General features: G+C 41.9%; 2 protein-coding genes across 3 annotated transcripts in view; one reads left to right on the plus strand and one right to left on the minus strand.

Moving 5' to 3' along the window:
* The window catches only part of sh3d19 (SH3 domain containing 19), a 26,648-nt gene extending 15,048 nt beyond the window's left edge, over positions 1–11,600 (plus strand). For both annotated transcript variants that reach the window (XM_058384608.1, XM_058384609.1), the window contains exons 9-17: positions 1,265–1,333; positions 1,727–1,876; positions 4,566–4,647; positions 5,258–5,388; positions 5,472–5,539; positions 7,668–7,888; positions 8,187–8,236; positions 8,458–8,638; positions 11,295–11,600. In XM_058384608.1, the coding sequence (XP_058240591.1) occupies positions 1,265–1,333; positions 1,727–1,876; positions 4,566–4,647; positions 5,258–5,388; positions 5,472–5,539; positions 7,668–7,888; positions 8,187–8,236; positions 8,458–8,638; positions 11,295–11,314 (972 nt within the window). In that variant the 3' untranslated portion in view covers positions 11,315–11,600. The remainder of the gene's footprint in view (positions 1–1,264; positions 1,334–1,726; positions 1,877–4,565; positions 4,648–5,257; positions 5,389–5,471; positions 5,540–7,667; positions 7,889–8,186; positions 8,237–8,457; positions 8,639–11,294) is intronic.
* A 2,563-nt stretch (positions 11,601–14,163) lies between these two features.
* On the minus strand, positions 14,164–17,325 carry rps3a (ribosomal protein S3A). Its single transcript, XM_058384621.1, has 6 exons — positions 17,170–17,325; positions 16,289–16,392; positions 15,384–15,571; positions 14,632–14,840; positions 14,434–14,543; positions 14,164–14,336 (listed from the first exon to the last, which is right to left on the minus strand). Exons 1-6 carry the CDS (start codon positions 17,229–17,231, stop codon positions 14,209–14,211), a joined length of 801 nt encoding a protein of 266 aa, XP_058240604.1. The 5' UTR covers positions 17,232–17,325; the 3' UTR covers positions 14,164–14,208.
* Positions 17,326–20,000: the final 2,675 nt, after the last annotated feature.

Genomic DNA, 20,000 nt, shown 5'->3' on the forward strand with positions numbered 1-20,000 from the left:
ACTATAAACGGATAAAAAGTACCAGAAATTCTTTAATTAACAGAAACATTTGGAATCCTTGAGCAGATTTGCTGTGGTTTAAACGGAAGAGTTCCTCACATAGAACTGAATATTCTGTTGTACGAGACTCCTCCTCCTGAAATGTACAATTCAAAATGAAATTTTAATGATCGCTTCATACAAAAAGTAGCATAAATTAAATAATTAAATAATTTGAAAAAAATCAATTCAAACAAAATTCAATTCAAGATAAAATTAAACAGTTAAGTTAAAATAAAATTGAATTAAATTATTTTTTTAATGTTTATTACTACTACAACATCAAATAAATGTTTTAAAAAATAATTAATTAATTAAATAAAACTTCAAATAAAAAATAGAAATTAATTAGAAGTTAAAGTTATTAGAATTTATTAGAAGTTAAATAGAATTACCTCTACAAACAAAGATATGGATGGATGGATGGATGGATGGATGGATGGATGGATGGATGGCAAAACAGCATGATTATTGCTTGATTCAATTTTATATAATGTTTCATTTTGTTTATCCCTGATGTGCAAACTAGAGGAAAAAGTAGAATGTTTTTAAATTAAAAATTAAATTTAAATAAAATTTAATGAAATAAAAATCAATTTAATCAACTATAATAAACTTTTTTTAAGAATTCAAACAAATAAAAAAAAAACAATGTAATAAAAATTCAAATAAAAAAATTAATTAGTAAATTAGAATAAAATTAAATAGAATTACCTCTACAAACAAAGATATGGATGGATGGATGGCAGAACAGCATGATTATTGCTTGATTCAATTTTATATAATGTTTCATTTTGTTTATCCCTAATGTGCAAACTAGAGGAAAAAGTAGAATTTTTTTAAATCAAAAATTAAATTCAAATAAAATTTAATGAAATAAAAATCAATTTAATCAACTATAATAAACTTTTTTTTAAAAATCAAAGAAATAAAAAAAAAATCAATGTAACAAAAAAAAATTGTAAATTTGAATAAAATTAAATAGAATTACCTCTACAAACAAAGATATGGATGGATGATTATTGCTTAATTCAATTTTATATAAAGTTTCTGTCCAGGGTGTTCCCCTGCCTTTTGACCCAATGTGTGCTTCGATAGGCTCCAGCAGAACCCTGTGACCCTAATTAGGAATAAAGCGGGTATAGAAAATGGATGGATGGATGGATGGATGGATAAAGTTTCATTTCACTGCTTAATTTTTTTCCCCATCGGTGTGTTAACATAGCTGGAAATCCCTCACGCCATCGCCGAGCACGACTACAACGGCATGCACACCGGAGAGCTCTCCTTTCAGGTACAACCAGAAAAACAACTTGGTTTTTACAAAAAGAAATGCTTTGTTCCAGATGTTCCAAATTCCAAAGCTGTGGAAGTCATTAAACTGTATTATTTCCATCAGTATAGGTATTAGTAATGTATACAGGTGTGCTTCAGGCAGCTCTGTAGTCTCATTTTTATACACAGCATCTGTAATAAAGCTCCATTATTAAACCTACAGGAGGCGGAGCTAAGGAGAAGGAATCCAAGATGGCTGCCTCTGTAACATTAGCACATTTCTGTGTTCATAGGTCACTGAAGAGCTGGAGGCAGATATTAACAAACAGGAAATAAGCAGCAGAATTATGAGAATGATAAACTCTCTCTCTCTCTCTCTCTCTCTCTTTTCTTTTCTTTTCTCCCATTATAGAAAAACGAAGTGCTGGTTCTGCTAAACCAAACAGACAGACAGACGTTCGAGTGCCAGGTAGGAGACGTGAAGGGAACGGTGCAGAAATCCTACCTGAAGATCATCACACCTCTGTCCAGCTACAACGACAACACTAATCCCGATCCATGGGTAAGAGATACATGGAGAGACAGACAGAAATACAGATGGATGGGGAGGTACTTTAGCGAGAGACGGACAGAAAGAAAGATGGATGCAGAGGCACTTTAGAAAGACAGACACTTCAGGGAGCTAGAGAGACTTTAGCGGGAGAGAGAGACATACAGAAAGACAGGAATGGATAGAGAAACACTTTAGAGAGATGGAGAGACATACAGAAAGGCAGAAATGGGTGAAGAGACACTTTAGAGAGATGGAGAGACATACAGAAAGGCAGAAATGGGTGAAGAGACACTTTAGAGAGATGGAGAGACATACAGAAAGGCAGGAATGGGTGAAGAGACACTTTAGAGAGATGGAGAGACATACAGAAAGGCAGGAATGGGTGAAGAGACACTTTAGAGAGATGGAGAGACATACAGAAAGGCAGGAATGGGTGAAGAGACACTTTAGATAGAGACAGATAGAAAGACAGATGAATGCAAAGACACTTTTGTCACATGAAGAGACAGACAGAAGGACAAATGGATGGAGAGACACTTTAGAGATAGACAGACAAAAACACAGATAGATGGAGTGACACTTTAGAGAGAGACAGTGAGACAGACAGAAAGACAGATAGATGGAGAGACACTTTAGAGAGAGACAGTGAGACAGACAGAAAGACAGATGGATGGAGAGACACTTTAGGGAGAGACAGTGAGACATACAGAAAGACAGATGGATGGAGAGACACTTTAGAGAGAGACAGTGAGACAGACAGAAAGACAGATGGATGGAGAGACACTTTAGAGAGAGACAGTGAGACAGACAGAAAGACAGATGGATGGAGAGACACTTTAGTAACATGATGAGACAGACAGACAGACAGACAGATGGATAGACAGACAGATGAATAGACAGACAGATGGATAGACGACAGACAGACAGACAGACAGACAGACAGATGGATAGACAGACAGACAGACAGGTGGATAGACAGACAGACAGACAGACAGATGTACAGACAGACAGATGGATAGACAGACAGACAGATGGATAGACAGACAGACAGATAAATAGACAGACAGACAGATGGATAGACAGACAGATGAATAGACAGACAGATGGATAGACAGACAGACAGGTGGATAGACAGACAGACAGATGAATAGACAGACAGATGTACAGACAGACAGATGGATAGACAGACAGACAGACAGATGAATAGACAGACAGACAGATGGATAGACAGACAGACAGACAGATGAATAGACAGACAGACAGATGAATAGACAGACAGACAGTTGAATAGACAGACAAACAGACAGATGAATAGACAGACAGACAGATGGATAGACAGACAGACAGACAGACAGATGAATAGACAGACAGACAGACAGATGAATAGACAGACAAACAGACAGATGAATAGACAGACAGACAGATGAATAGACAGACAGACAGATGGATAGACAGACAGACAGACAGACAGACAGACAGACAGACAGATGAATAGACAGACAGACAGATGAATAGACAGACAGACAGACAGACAGACAGACAGACAGACAGATGAATAGACAGACAGACAGATGAATAGACAGACAGACAGTTGAATAGACAGACAAACAGACAGATGAATAGACAGACAGACAGATGGATAGACAGACAGACAGACAGACAGATGAATAGACAGACAGACAAACAGATGAATAGACAGACAAACAGACAGATGAATAGACAGACAGACAGATGAATAGACAGACAGACAGATGGATAGACAGACAGACAGACAGATGAATAGACAGACAGACAGTTGAATAGACAGACAGACAGATGAATAGACAAACAGACAGACAGACAGATGAATAGACAGACAGACTGACAGAGAGATGAATAGACAGACAAACAGACAGATGAATAGACAGACAGACAGATGGATAGACAGACAAACAGACAGATGAATAGACAGACAGACAGACAGATGAATAGACAGACAGACAGATGGATAGACAGACAGACAGATGAATAGACAAACAGACAGACAGACAGATGAATAGACAGACAGACTGACAGAGAGATGAATAGACAGACAAACAGACAGATGAATAGACAGACAGACAGACAGATGAATAGACAGACAGACTGACAGAGAGATGAATAGACAGACAAACAGACAGATGAATAGACAGACAGACAGATGGATAGACAGACAAACAGACAGATGAATAGACAGACAGACAGACAGATGAATAGACAGACAGACAGATGGATAGACAGACAGACAGATGGATAGACAGACAAACAGACAGATGAATAGACAGACAGACAGACAGATGAATAGACAGACAGACAGATGGATAGACAGACAGACAGATGAATAGACAGATAGACAGACAGACAGATGGATAGACAGACAGACAGACAGACAGATGAATAGACAGACAAACGTAAAGAAGCTTGTAGAGGATCTTTTCTTCCTCCCAGCAGAACCTTTTCCCTGCAGGGTTCTGCTCCTTGAGACAGATGTTGATTCTGTAGGCTGGATTTCTCAGACCCTTGTTTTAAACACTCCTTTGTCCACACACCTGTAAGAGCTCATGCTCCTGTATACTCATGACAGTGAGGGTCATTGTCCCGTATTGGGAAGAGATGTGATGTGTTTAATGTGTGAAGTGAGAGTGTTTAATGAGAGTGAAGAGCACTGTTATCTCTGCAGGAGAACACTTCACATCAGCAGCTCAGAGCTTCAGCAGGAAACGCCACTCTACAGGTTCAAGCACTTTATGACTTCACTCCAGGTGAATCCCTCACACTGATCATTTTATTAGCTTTCAATTTACAGCTTAATGCAAGAGCAAGCTGGTGAGTTTTAAACAGAAAGACCTCACAGATGAATAGACAGACAGACAGACAGACAGACAGACAGATGAATAGACAGACAGACAGACAGATGAATAGACAGACAGACAGACAGATGAATAGACAGACAGACAGACAGACAGACAGATGAATAGACAGACAGACAGACAGATGAATAGACAGACAGACAGACAGACAGACAGATGAATAGACAGACAGACAGACAGATGAATAGACAGACAGACAGACAGATGAATAGACAGACAGACAGACAGACAGACAGATGAATAGACAGATAGACAGACAGATGAATAGACAGACACACAGATGAATAGACAGACAGACACACAGACAGATGAATAGACAGACAGACTGACAGACAGACAGACAGAGAGAGAGATGAATAGACAGACACACAGACAGATGTATAGACAGACAGACAGACAGACAGACAGACAGACACAGAGATGAATAGACAGACAGACAGACAGACGTGTGAGAGTCTTCCTCCTGCTGATCTTCGTCAGTAAACCCTGCGTTTCCACACAGAGGGTCCTGGAGAACTGGCTCTGAAGGCTGGAGACACGGTTAATAACGTGGAGCAGATAGACAGTGAGTGGTACCTGGGATCATCCAGAGGGATGACGGGCTTCTTCCCCATCAACTACGTCAAAATCCTGGTAAGAGTTCAGGCAGAAGAGCATGCTGGGAAAAAAAAGTGATGATGAATCGCTAACGATTAATGATCTCTGTTTATAAACAGTCCAGACAGCCTGCAGCTGCACAGAAACCTGCGCCTGCGCCTGCGCCTGCTCCACCTCAGAGAGTCAGGTAAGACATCATCTTGTGTCTGTCTTTCTGTTTGTCTCTCTGTCCATCTACGGTGTCTGTCTTTCTGTCTATCTTTCTTTCTATCTGTCTCTCTGTCCATCTACAGTGTCTGTCTTTCTGTCTATCTTTCTATCTGTCTCTCTGTCCATCTACAGTGTCTGTCTTTCTGTCTATCTTTCTATCTGTCCCTCTGTCCACCTACAGTGTCTGTCTTTCTGTCTGTCTCTCTGTCCATCTACAGTGTCTGTCTTTCTGTCTGTCTCTCTGTCCATCTACAGTGTCTGTCTTTCTGTCTGTCTCTCTGTCCATCTACAGTGTCTGTCTCTCTGTCCATCTACATTGTCTTTCTCTCTGTCTGTCTGTCACTCTGTCCACCTACAGTGTCTGTCTTTCTGTCTGTCTCTCTGTCCATCTACATTGTCTTTCTCTCTGTCTGTCTGTCTCTCTGTCCACCTACAGTGTCTGTCTTTCTGTCTGTCTCTCTGTCCATCTACAGTGTCTGTCTTTCTATCTGTCTCTCTGTCCACCTACAGTGTCTGTCTGTCTGTCTATCTTTCTGTCTGTCTCTCTGTCCATCTAAGAGTCTGTCTTTCTGTCCATCTCTCTGTCCATCTACAGTGTCTGTCATTTTGTCTGTCTCTCTGTCCATCCACAGTGTGTCTTTCTGTCTGTCTCGCTGTCCACCTACAGTGTCTGTCTTTTTGTCTATCTATCTATCTATCTATCTATCTATCTATCTATCTATCTATCTATCTATCTATCTATCTATCTATCTATCTCTCTGTCCACCTACAGTGTCTGTCTTTCTGTCTATCTATCTATCTTTCTATCTGTCTCTCTGTCCATCTACAGTGTCTGTCTTTCTCTCTATCTTTCTGTCTGTCTCTCTGTCCATCTACAGTGTCTGTCTTTCTATCTGTCTCTCTGTCCACCTACATCGTCTGTCTTTCTGTCCATCTACAGTGTCTGTCTTTCTGTCTGTCTCTCTGTCCATCTACAGTGTCTATCTTTCTGTCTGTCTCTCTGTCCATATACAGTGTCTATCTATCTATCTATCTATCTATCTATCTATCTATCTATCTATCTATCTATCTATCTATCTATCTATCTATCTATCTATCTATCTGTCTCTCTGTCCACCTACAGTGTCTGTCTTTCTATCTATCTATCTATCTATCTATCTATCTATCTATCTATCTATCTATCTATCTATCTATCTATCTTTCTATCTGTCTCTCTGTCCACCTACAGTGTCTGTCTTTCTATCTATCTTTCTGTCAGTCTCTCTGTCCATCTACAGAGTCTGTCTTTCTGTCCATCTACAATGTCTAGAATCTAAACATCATTGAACTGGATCTCAGTGACCCTGTGTGTGTCTGTGTGTGTGTGTGTCTGTGTGTGTATGCGTGTCTGTGTGTGTGTGTGTGTGTGTGTGTGTATGCGTGTCTGTGTGTGTGTGTCTGTGTGTGTGTGTGTGTGTGTCTGTGTGTGTATGTGTGTCTGTGTGTGTATGCGTGTCTGTGTGTGTGTCTGTGTGTGTGTCTGTGTGTGTATGTGTGTCTGTGTGTGTATGCGTGTCTGTGTGTGTGTCTGTGTGTATGCGTGTTTGTGTGTGTGTGTCTGTGTGTGTGTGTGTCTGTGTGTGTGTGTCTGTGTGTGTCTGTGTGTGTGTCTGTGTGTGTGTGTGTCTGTGTGTGTGTCTGTGTGTGTATGTGTGTGTGTGTGTGTGTGTCTGTGTGTCTGTGTGTGTGTGTCTGGGTGTGTGTGTGTGTGTGTCTGGGTGTGTGTGTGTGTGTCTGGGTGTGTGTGTGTGTGTCTGGGTGTCTGGGTGTGTGTGTGTGTGTGTGTGTGTGTGTCTGGGTGTGTGTGTGTGTCTGTGTGTGTGTCTGTGTGTGTGTGTGTCTGGGTGTGTCTGTGTGTGTGTGTGTGTGTGTGTGTCTGGGTGTGTCTGTGTGTGTCTGTGTGTGTGTGTCTGTGTGTGTGTGTGTGTGTCTGTGTGTGTGTGTGTCTGTGTGTGTCTGTGTGTGTGTCTGGGTGTGTCTGTGTGTGTGTGTGTCTGGGTGTGTCTGTGTGTGTGTGTGTCTGGGTGTGTGTGTGTGTGTGTGTGTGTGTATGTGTGTGTGTGTAGTGGTCCACGGTGTGTGGCGAGGTTTGACTTTGAGGGTGAGCACAGTGACGAGCTCTCGTTCACTGAAGGCCAGGTGATCCGACTCCTGGAGTACATGGGTGAGGACTGGGCTAGAGGCGAGATCGGCGGCCATGCTGGAATTTTCCCTCTCAACTTTGTGGAAGTGATAGAGGATCTTCCACCTGCTCCTACCAAGAACCAGACCAGGGTTCCTCTGCCTGGTACGACACCTTCATCCAGTTCTTCATCATCAGCCACAGCACTGCTCTGTTCTGGGTTCTGATTGGTCAGAAGTGTAGAACAGTGTAGTGCAGCTGAAAATCACAGACTTTCATACATCATAACCTCGTTTCTATAGCAACAGCTCACTGTATACAAAAACACAGAATTGTTGATATGGTGAAGTTTCTTCCAGGGTTTTCCTCCTTACTTTACTTAATCACTGGATTATGAATAAATGATTATGAATAAATGATATCTCCTGAATGAATTTTTCATAAATTAAAATGATTTTTTTAGGGATGGTTGCAGCAAACAACATGCAAGCTCCTGCTCCAACACAGAACCGGGTGTGTATTAGATTAATTATTCATTTATTCATTTATTTGTTTGTTTGTTTGTTTGTTTGTTTGTTTGTTTGTTTGTTCGTTCATTCATTCATTCATTCATTCATTCATTCATTTATTTATTTATTTGTTTGTTTATTTATGTATTCATTTATTCATTCATTCATTCTATTTATTTATTCATTCATTCATTTGTTTATTTATTTGTGTGTGTGTGTGTGTAGGTCTGTGCTGTGGAGCGGGTCAAGGCCCTGTATGACTTCACAGCAGAGACGGATGGTGATCTGCCGTTCCTGAGAGGAGACGTGATCGAAGTGATAGAACACATCGATGAGGAATGGAGTCATGGAAGACTGAATGGCAGAGAGGGATTATTCCCTATATCCTTCACACAGACACACACAGGTACACACACACACACACACACACACACACACACACACTCCTGCCATCTGCTGGTGTACAGGAGGAAGTGCAGTCTGGGAGAAAATACACAGGAACAGCGTCAGACTCAGAGAGATAATCAAAAGGATGGAGAGACAGACAGAAAGACAGACAGATACTGTAGATAGATGGAGAGACAGACAGAAATTGATAAATAGGAGAGAAACAGAAAGAAACTATAAATAGATAAAGTGAGACAAACAGATGCAAAGACAAAGACAGGGGAAATAGATGAACAGGGAAAGAGACAAAAAAGACAAACATTGTAGATGGACAGAGAGACAGACAGAAATACAGGCACTGTAGATGGACAGAGAGACAGACACTGTAGATGAACAGAGAGACAAACAAAGACAGACACTGTAGATGGACAGAGAGACAGATAGAAAGACAAACAGAAAGACGCACTGTAGATGGACAGAGAGACAGACAGAAAGACACACTGTAGATGGACAGAGAGACAGACAGTAAGACAGACACTGTAGATGGACAGAGAGACAGACAGAAAGACAGACATTGTAGATGGACAGAGAGACAGACAGTAAGATAGACAGAAAGACAGACACTGTAGGTGGACAGAGAGACAGACAGTAAGACAGACACTGTAGATGGACAGAGAGACAGACAGACAGATAGCCACAAATCTTACCTCTATCATTTACACCAGTCCAGTTCCAGTCTAGTTCCAGCTCCTGGTCCAGTCTGTTAGTCTGAGAGTCTGTTAGTCTGAGAGTCTGATAGTCTGAGAGTCTGATAGTCTGATAGTCTGAGAGTCTGTTAGTCTGTTAGTCTGTTAGTCTGAGAGTCTGTTAGTCTGTTAGTCTGTTAGTCTGAGAGTCTGTTAGACTGAGAGTCTGATAGTCTGTTAGTCTGAGAGTCTGAGAGTCTGATAGTCTGATAGTCTGATAGTCTGAGAGTCTGTTAGTCTGATAGTCTGAGAGTCTGTTAGTCTGATAGTCTGAGAATCTGTTAGTCTGAGAGTCTGTTAGTCTGATAGTCTGAGAGTCTGTTAGTCTGTTAGTCTGAGAGTCTGTTAGACTGAGAGTCTGATAGTCTGTTAGTCTGAGAGTCTGAGAGTCTGATAGTCTGATAGTCTGATAGTCTGAGAGTCTGTTAGTCTGATAGTCTGAGAGTCTGTTAGTCTGATAGTCTGAGAATCTGTTAGTCTGAGAGTCTGTTAGTCTGAGAGTCTTTTAGTCTGATAGTCTGAGAGTCTGTTAGTCTGATAGTCTGTTAGTCTGAGAGTCTGTTAGTCTGATAGTCTGATAGTCTGATAGTCTGAGAGTCTGTTAGTCTGTTAGTCTGAGAGTCTGTTAGTCTGATAGTCTGAGAGTCTGTTAGTCTGATAGTCTGATAGTCTGATAGTCTGTTAGTCTGAGAGTCTGTTAGTCTGATAGTCTGTTAGTCTGAGAGTCTGTTAGTCTGATAGTCTGATAGTCTGATAGTCTGAGAGTCTGTTAGTCTGTTAGTCTGAGAGTCTGTTAGTCTGAGAGTCTGTTAGTCTGATAGTCTGATAGTCTGATAGTCTGAGAGTCTGTTAGTCTGATAGTCTGTTAGTCTGAGAGTCTGTTAGTCTGATAGTCTGATAGTCTGTTAGTCTGATAGTCTGTTAGTCTGTTAGTCTGTTAGTCTGAGAGTCTGTTAGTCTGATAGTCTGATAGTCTGATAGTCTGATAGTCTGTTAGTCTGTTAGTCTGATAGTCTGTTAGTCTGATAGTCTGTTAGTCTGAGAGTCTGTTAGTCTGATAGTCTGAGAGTCTGTTAGTCTGATAGTCTGATAGTCTGATAGTCTGAGAGTCTGTTAGTCTGATAGTCTGTTAGTCTGAGAGTCTGTTAGTCTGATAGTCTGAGAGTCTGTTAGTCTGATAGTCTGAGAGTCTGTTAGTCTGATAGTCTGATAGTCTGTTAGTCTGAGAGTCTGTTAGTCTGATAGTCTGTTAGTCTGAGAGTCTGTTAGTCTGATAGTCTGAGAGTCTGAGAGTCTGAGAGTCTGTTAGTCTGATAGTCTGAGAGTCTGTTAGTCTGATAGTCTGAGAGTCTGTTAGTCTGAGAGTCTGATAGTCTGTTAGTCTGAGAGTCTGTTAGTCTGATAGTCTGTTAGTCTGAGAGTCTGTTAGTCTGATAGTCTGTTAGTCTGATAGTCTGATAGTCTGAGAGTCTGAGAGTCTGTTAGTCTGATAGTCTGAGAGTCTGTTAGTCTGATAGTCTGATAGTCTGAGAGTCTGTTAGTCTGAGAGTCTGATAGTCTGTTAGTCTGAGAGTCTGTTAGTCTGATAGTCTGTTAGTCTGAGAGTCTGTTAGTCTGATAGTCTGTTAGTCTGATAGTCTGATAGTCTGAGAGTCTGAGAGTCTGTTAGTCTGATAGTCTGATAGTCTGAGAGTCTGTTAGTCTGATAGTCTGAGAGTCTGTTAGTCTGATAGTCTGTTAGTCTGAGAGTCTGTTAGTCTGATAGTCTGTTAGTCTGATAGTCTGAGAGTCTGTTAGTCTGATAGTCTGTTAGTCTGATAGTCTGAGAGTCTGATAGTCTGTTAGTCTGTTAGTCCTGATCCACATCATCATCCTCATCATCCTCCTCATGAAGACTAGTTTACTGACACTGCTTTGTTTTCTGTGAAGGTGGAGACTCACATCGCTAAACAAAGCAGGAGAGATCAAACACCAGCCACGTGGACTTTCACACGTGACCCGGAGACGTGATGAAGACTTTCCGGATCCTTCTTGTGGTGGGACTGAAGTGTGTTAATGTGTAGTGTGGGGTTCAGCTTTCTCAGTCTCTTCCTTTTCTCTTCCTTATTGGAATTTACCGTGGAGCGATAGCAGCCGTGTTCATCTTCACAGTATTTACACCATTACACTTTCATAACCATAATAAAGGAAGGTGCTTGTACATCATTCATTAATAAATAATACATTTATATTGTACATCATCCTTTTTATTACAAATACTGAATTAAACATCTTATGAAGCTGGAACAGAAGGCATGCTGGTGAAAATAAATTTAATTTAACTTCCTGTAAGCTCCTGAAGGGGTGGAGACTCACTGACCAAGAGATAAATATAAACCTCAACACATCATCTTCTAATCTTATTAACAAATTACTGCATTTTATATAGACACTCAAGTACTAATCACTGTAGGCAGAGAGACAGACAGATACTGTATATGGACAGAGACAGACAAAGACAGATACTGTATATGGACAGAGACAAAGACAAAGACAGATGATGTATATGGACAGACAGACAGACAGAAAGACAGATACTGTATATGGACAGAGACAAAGACAGATGATGTATATGGACAGACAGAAAGACAGATACTGTATATGGACAGAGAAACAGACAGAGAAACAGATAATGTATATGGACAGAGAGACAGACAGATACTGTATACAGCCAGAGAGACAGACAGATACTGTATACAGACAGAAAGACAGATACTGTATATGGACAGAGAGACAGACAGACAGATACTGTATATGGACAGACAGACAGCCAGCCAGCCAGATACTGTATACAGACAGAGACAGATACTGTATATGGACAGAGAGACAAAGACAGACAGAAAGACAGATACTGAATATGAAGAGAGAGACAGACAGAAAGACAGACAGACACTGTATATGGACAGAGAGACAGACAGATACTGTATACAGACAGACAGATACTGTATATGGACAGAGAGACAGACAGATACTGTATACAGACAGACAGACACTGTATATGGACAGAGAGACAGACAGATACTCTATACAGACAGAGACAGATACTGTATATGGACAGAGAGACAAAGACAGACAGAAAGACAGATACTGAATATGAAGAGAGAGACAGACAGAAAGACAGACACTGTATATGGACAGAGAGACAGACAGATACTGTATACAGACAGACAGATACTGTATATGGACAGAGACAAAGACAAAGACAGATGATGCATATGGACAGACAGACAGACAGATACTGTATATGGACAGAGAAACAGACAGAGAAACAGATAATGTATATGGACAGAGAGACAGACAGATACTGTATACAGCCAGAGAGACAGACAGACAGATACTGTATATGGACAGAGAGACAGACAGATACTGTATATGGACAGACAGACAGAAAGACAGATACTGTATATGGACAGACAGACAGAAAGACAGATACTGTATATGGACAGAGAAACAGACAGAGAAACAGATAATGTATATGGACAGAGAGACAGACAGATACTGTATACAGCCAGAGAGACAGACAGACAGATACTGTATACAGCCAGAGAGACAGACAGACAGATACTGTATACAGCCAGAGAGACAGACAGACAGATACTGTATACAGACAGAAAGACAGATACTGTATATGGGCAGAGAGACAGACAGACAGATGCTGTATATGGACAGACAGACAGCCAGCCAGCCAGATACTGTATACAGACAGAGACAGATACTGTATATGGACAGAGAGACAAAGATAGACAGAAAGACAGATACTGAATATGAAGAGAGAGACAGAGACAGATACTGTATATGGACAGAAAGACAGAGAGACAGACACTGTATATGGACAGAGACAGACAGATACTGTATACAGCCAGAGAGACAGACAGATACTGTATACAGACAGACAGATACTGTACATGGACAGAGACAAAAAGACAGATACTGTATATGGACAGATACTGTATACAGACAGACAGATACTGTATATGGACAGAGGGACAAAGATAGACAGATACTGAATATAGAGAGACAGACAGAAAGACAGATACTGAATATGAACAGAGAGAGACAGAAAGAGATACTGTAGATGGACAGAGCCAGACAGACACTATAGATGAACATAGACACTGTAAATGGACAGAGAAAGACAGACAGAGACAAACAGGGAGACAGACACTATAGATGAACAGAGACAGAAAAAGACACTGTAGACAGAGAGAGACAGAAAAACCTCCCAGGTTTGTGACTCCCTTCAGATTTATTTTATTCTAATACAAAAACAGAACTCTCTCTTCAACCTCCAGTTCTTTTGAACGTTCAGCAGCCACGCCACACCTTCTGCTCTATAAACATCACCTTTTATGGAGTTTTGTGGGCGTGTCCATACCTGCTAATCGACTCTAACACGCATAAAGATCAGCCTCTGAAATATATTTATAACAGCACAGGTTTCATCAAGCTTCCACATTCCTGCACAAACTGAGGTCTAAAGGGAGGAGGAAAAGAAAATGATGGTGGAAACAAGAACCCAGGAATATGAATAAAGGCTGACGATGATGGAGGGAAAGAAACCGAGAGAGAAAGTGACAGAAGAATGACAAGACTTCTACAGCGTGCTGATTGGCCAGCTGAAAAGCCTGTTATAACGTCACAGTTCACCTTCATCTGTAATGAGCTTCACACCTGATCAGAGATTATAGAAATGTGGAAGCAGAACATGATTTCAAACCACCTTCATCTTTCACAGCAAATAAAATAAAGCAAGAACACATTGATTTTCAAAACTTTATTGTTCATGTATTTGAGCATGAGAGTTTTAGACAGACTCCTGGACGGGGGGCTCGTATCCGTCCGCTCTCTCCACCTTTGCCCCGGTGTCACCCTCGGCTGGTTTAGCAGTGGTGCTGCTTCCACCTTCACCGTGCATCTCCATCAGTTTTCCCACTGAAACACACAATCATCATAAGACTTGAAATTTCACCACAAACTGGAGCAGGAGTGTATTATAGTGTGTGAACTGGGACACAGAACCCAAACTCACGCTCAAACTTGGGCTTCTTCAGCATCTTGACCTTCCTGACGTAAACGTCGTGCAGAGGGTAGATGGACTGGCAGGCTTTCTCAATGTCCTTACCCACGCTGTCAGGGATCCTGTAACACACACACACACACAGTCAGCACAAATCACACAGTGAATCTATTTAATCTACAAAATAAATCACACTCAGGAATAGCTTACAGTTTGTTCACCACCTCCTTGAGATCGTTGGTCTGAACCTCGCGGGTCATGATCTCCATCATCTTCTTGCGGATCTGACGCACCTGCTGGTGCTGGGCGTACGACGTCTTGCGGATCTGATTGGAGCGTTTCTTGGTGAAACCCACGCAGAACAGGCGCAGCAGGTAACCGTCCGTGGTCTTCACGTCCACGTGGGCCTCGATCATCGTCTGCGGACGGAAAGAGGCAGGGTGAAGGACACGCAGATGTTTATTTAATACCCCTAGATTTCTAAAACTGCACTAAACACCGCCGTCACTGCAACACACAAATCTGATTGGAGGGAAGGTTTAGTTAACTTGTTTTTTGGGAAGTCTTTATAGATTCTCAGTAGGTTTTCTGAAACAGGAAGGTTCTAGTAACCTGGCATGCTTTTAATGTTAACTGATAGAGGAAACGTACGAGAAGAGCAATGAGTCCAAGTGAAATTTCTCATCCTGAGGAATCTTGTGGTGTACGATCAATAACACATACAGTTAATGGAAAATAAACAGCTTAGATGTAGTAACTGACTCATCACATGTATACGGTGCGTACACACATATACCGTTTGTTAAATAAAGTCATGTTGAATTTCTATCAGCGTTGATCCAGGAGAGAGACTGACCATGATGGTTTAGAAGCTAAACACAGTACAGCAGATAGAAAGTTCTACCGCATGCATGAGCTCCAGCATAAACACCCAAACAATGATTTCTGCCCCCATGGCCTACCTGCCACTTCTTGACCATGGAGCACATCTTGTCGCGGGTCAGGTCCATGCCATGGAAGTTGGTCAGGCAGTTCTTGCCCTGGACGTCCTCGGTGATGAGCTTGAACTTGCGGAAGGCGACCTCATCGTTCTGCAGGTCAGCGAGGCTCACCTCGAACACGCGGCCCTTCAGACCGTCGGAGGCGATCCCTAAAAATGAGAGCGGCGAGTTACTCAACAGACAGGAGATTCCTCTCTGGGTGTGTGTGTGGAAACATCAGATCATAAGAGTAACCAGGAACGTTCATCTGGGACCAAAAGGTAATGTCAATCATTCCCACCAGCCATGATGAGGAAATAACAGGCATCAGAAACACCAACACTGTTACACCTATACTTTATCATGTGGTGTGAAAATGACCGCTTTTCTAAAAACAGACTCCTGACTCTTCAGAATCTAAACTCAAACAGAACTGTAGGGAGTGGGATTCTCGACACTTTATAGACAGCCCTATTTGGATGGGATTAAACATATACAGGATTCCTGAGCTCATTTCCCATCACGTGTATGTACTGTCATTTTATTTCCATTCACATCAGCCATGATCCTTTCAACAAACTTTAGCTGCTTGTCCCTCTCTCTCAGATATTGAACTCTTTCTGAAATGCAAAATTAACCCAAGTTGCTCTGCTGTTGTTATTTCTTACATTCTGCTGTAACCTTAACTGAATTCAGAGCCAGAATCTCTCCTTCATGTCCGCTGTGCTGCGTTTCACCACTGAGAAGACCGAGACGTGTATGTAAATAAGAAAGTATTCCAGAGGTCTGCCTGATAAACCGATCCACACAGGGCTTTTTCATGAGAGCGCTGTAGATCATGTTGTCTGAATAAAACACAGAAGTGAAATGATTTGAGCATCACTCACTGGTTCCCTGAGTCCTGGTGACCAGAGTCTTGCCCAGGTTGCGGATGTTGAACATGGCCGGGGCTTTAACATCGTACCAGTCCTTCTTGGAGAAAGGATCGACGCTGGAAAAGAAAAAGACGACAATTCAGAACTTATTCAATTCAACACACACTCGTACCTGATGCCAAAGCATGAGACAAGGGAATATTTCTGGGCTTTTTTTATGGGACACTTGTAATATTGTGGTATCCAAGTTAGCTCGCATAGGTTTATTCTAACCGTTACATGCTCAGATAAGTTTAGATAACTTCCATGGAACTTTTTAAAGCATAATAAGCTGACCAGAAAGAAAGGAAACACCTTAAATTCTCCATCATATTATTTCTGTACAACTTAATGCAAAAAACAGTAATTACTAAAAAGATCTCATTCATTAAAATAACCATCACTGGATAATTTCCATCAAAACATCAGCTCAACACGCAGTATCTCTCTTCTTCTACACTTTCAGTCTCTAGTTTTGGAATAAATTAGAGATAATTTCTCCCAGAATCCACACTGAAGGTTATTTTACAGCCTAATGGATGGCAATGAGGTTTCTGCAGCAACTGCTAAGCTAACTTGGTTAACATTATCACTAACAAGAACACTTTACTAACTTACAAACACGCAATCTGTCCTGTCTGAGTTTATAGAACAGCTTTAAAAATGAAGAAAATAACTAATCTAGCAGCTAGTTAGCTAGCTAGCTAGCTAAGTCGTGAACAGTGGTAAAGCCGGGCCCCGCTGACACAATCCGCCGATTATCAAACTCATCCGCGCAGTTTTTATTCCGAAAACTCATCCGCCACCTTTATTCAAGTGTCCCAAACAGAACAGGGTGTGAATTTTTAACTTACATCTTCTTCTTGGCCCCTTTTTTGCCGCCTTTGGTCAGCCTCTTATTCTTGCCGACTGCCATGTTGGAACGCAGGGAGTAAAAGAGGAGGAAATGAGGTGTTCTCGCGAGAAATAAAGCCAGCGCGGGACGAACCGGCAAGTCTCGCGAGATCTATCTTGTGGAGCACCGAAGAAGAGGGCGCCATTCAGTGGTGTGTTTTGGGAAGTGACCCCCCAAAAAACTGAGCTGAATTCATGCTGGATTAATCATTCTTTTGAGGTCCAACAACAAATAATATTAATAATAATAATAATAATAATAATAATAATCTTCTTCTTCTCCTTTCGGCTTTTCCCTTCAGGGGTCTCTGCATCAAATCATCTCTCTCCACCTATCCCTATCTTCTGCATCCTCAACACTTACACCCACTAGCTTCATATCCTCATTTATTCCATCCATATACCTCCTCTTTGGTCTTCCTCTTTTCCTCCTGCCTGGCAGCTCCATGTCCAACATTCTCCTACCAATATACTCACTCTCCCTCCTCTGAACATGTCCAAACCATCTTCAACCCTTCAATCTGTCCTCCCTAACTTTGTCCCCCAAACGTCCAACATGAGCTGTCCCTCTGATGTATTCGTTCCTAATCCTGTCCAACCGTGTCACTCCCAAAGAGAACCTCAACATCTTCAGCTCTGCTACCTCCAGCTCTGACTCCTGTCTCTTCCTCAGTGACACTGTCTCTAAACCATACAGCATGGCCAGTCTCACCACTGTCCTGTACACCTTCCCCTTGATTCTCGCTGATATTTTTCTATCACATTACTCCAGACACCTTTCTCCACCCATTCCAACCTTCCTGCACTCGCTTCTTTACCTCTTTCCCACACCCTCCATTACTCTGGACTGTTGACCCCAAGTACTTAAACTTCTGTACCTTCTTCACCTCTTCACCCTGTAATCTTACTGTTCCACTTCCCTCCCTTTCACACATGTACTCAGTCTTACTACGACTGACTTTCATTCCTCTTCTCTCCAGCGCAAACCTCCACCTCTCCAGGTTTTCCTCCACCTGCTCCCTGCTCTCACTACAGATCACAATGTCATCTGCAAACATCATTGTCCATCATTGTACAAACACACAGTGCAGCTCTCTCTGACCATCCCTATACTTCTCTATCAACATTCTCAGAGCAAAAATTGCATCTGTTGTTCTCTTCCTGGGCATGAAGCCATACTGCTGCTCACAAATTTCCACTACCTTCCTTAACCTAGCTTCCACTACTCTTTCCCAAAGCTTCATTGTATGGCTCATCAACTTTATCCCCCTATAGTTGCTGCAACTCTGCACGTCACCCTTATTCTTAAAGATCGGCACTAATACACTTCTTCTCCATTCCTCAGGCATCTTCTCACTCTCTAAAACCCAGTTAAACAGACTAGTTAAAAATTCCACTGCTGCCTCTCCTAGACACTTCCAGACCTCCACCAGGATGTCATCAGGACCAACTGCCTTTCCACTTTTCATCCTCTTCAAAGCCTTCCTGACTTCATCCTTTCTAATCTTATCTACTTCCTGTTCCACAGAGTTCACCCCTTCTACTCTTTGTTCCCTCTCATTTTCCTCATTCATCAGCTCTTCAAAGTACTCCTTCCATCTCCTCTGTACACTCTCCTCACTTGTGAGCACCTTTCCATCTCTATCCTTAATAACTCTAACTTGCTGCACATCCTTCCCATCTCGATCCCTCTGCCTAGCTAACCTGTACAAGTCCTTCTCTCCTTCTCTAGTATCTAACCTAGTGTACAACTCATCATACGCCTTCTGCTTGGCCTTAGACACCTCCCTCTTCACTCTGCGCTGTAACTCCTTGTATTCCTGTCTGTTCTCTTCAGTCCTGTCCATGTCCCACTTCTTCTTGGCTAACCTCTTCCTTTGAATACTATCCTGAACTTCCTCATTCCACCACCAAGTCTCCTTATCTTCCTTCCTCCTTCCAGATGACACACCCAGCACCTTTCTTCCTGTCTCCCTGATCACTTCTGCTGTAGTTTCCCAGTCATCTGGCAGCACCACCTGACCACCCAGAGCCTTTCCTCCTTTCCTCCTACATTCCTCCTTTTTCAGCTTCCACCACTTGGTTTTCTTCTCTATCTCTATCTTTGACCTCTGCTTACAGACCATCAAAGTCATCCTTCACACCACCATCCTATGCTGACTGGCTACACTCTCTCCCACTACCACTTTACAGTCACTAATCTCTTTCAGATCGCCTCTTCTACATAGGATGTAGTCTACCTGTGTGCTCCTACCTCCACTCTTGTAAGTCACTCTATGCTCCTCCCTCTTCTGAAAATAAGTGTTAACCACAGCCATGTCCATCTTCTTAGCAAAGTCCACTATCATCTGTCCTTCAAGGTTCCTTTCCTTAACTCCAAACTTGCCCATCACCTCCTCATCACCTGTGTTCCCCTCACCAACAAGTCCATTAAAATCTGCTCCTATCACCACTCTCTCACCTGTGGGAATACTCTCTATCACCTCATCTAATTCACTCCAGAATCTCTTTCTCCTCTAACTCACAACCTACCTGTGGGGCATAACCACTAACAACATTCAACATCACCCCTTCAACCTCTAACTTCAGACTCATCACCCTGTCTGACACTCTCATCACCTCCAGAACATTCCTCACAAACTCCTCCTTCAGGACCACACCTACCCCATTTCTCTTACTATCCATACCATAATAAAACAGCTTGAATCCTGCTCCTATACTACGAGCCTTGCTACCCTTCCACCGGGTCTCCTGTACACAGGAGTATATCCACCTTCCCTCTCTCCATCAT

Source organism: Hemibagrus wyckioides, linkage group LG29, assembly GCF_019097595.1.
Source record: "Hemibagrus wyckioides isolate EC202008001 linkage group LG29, SWU_Hwy_1.0, whole genome shotgun sequence".
NCBI classification, from domain to species: Eukaryota; Metazoa; Chordata; class Actinopteri; order Siluriformes; family Bagridae; genus Hemibagrus; species Hemibagrus wyckioides.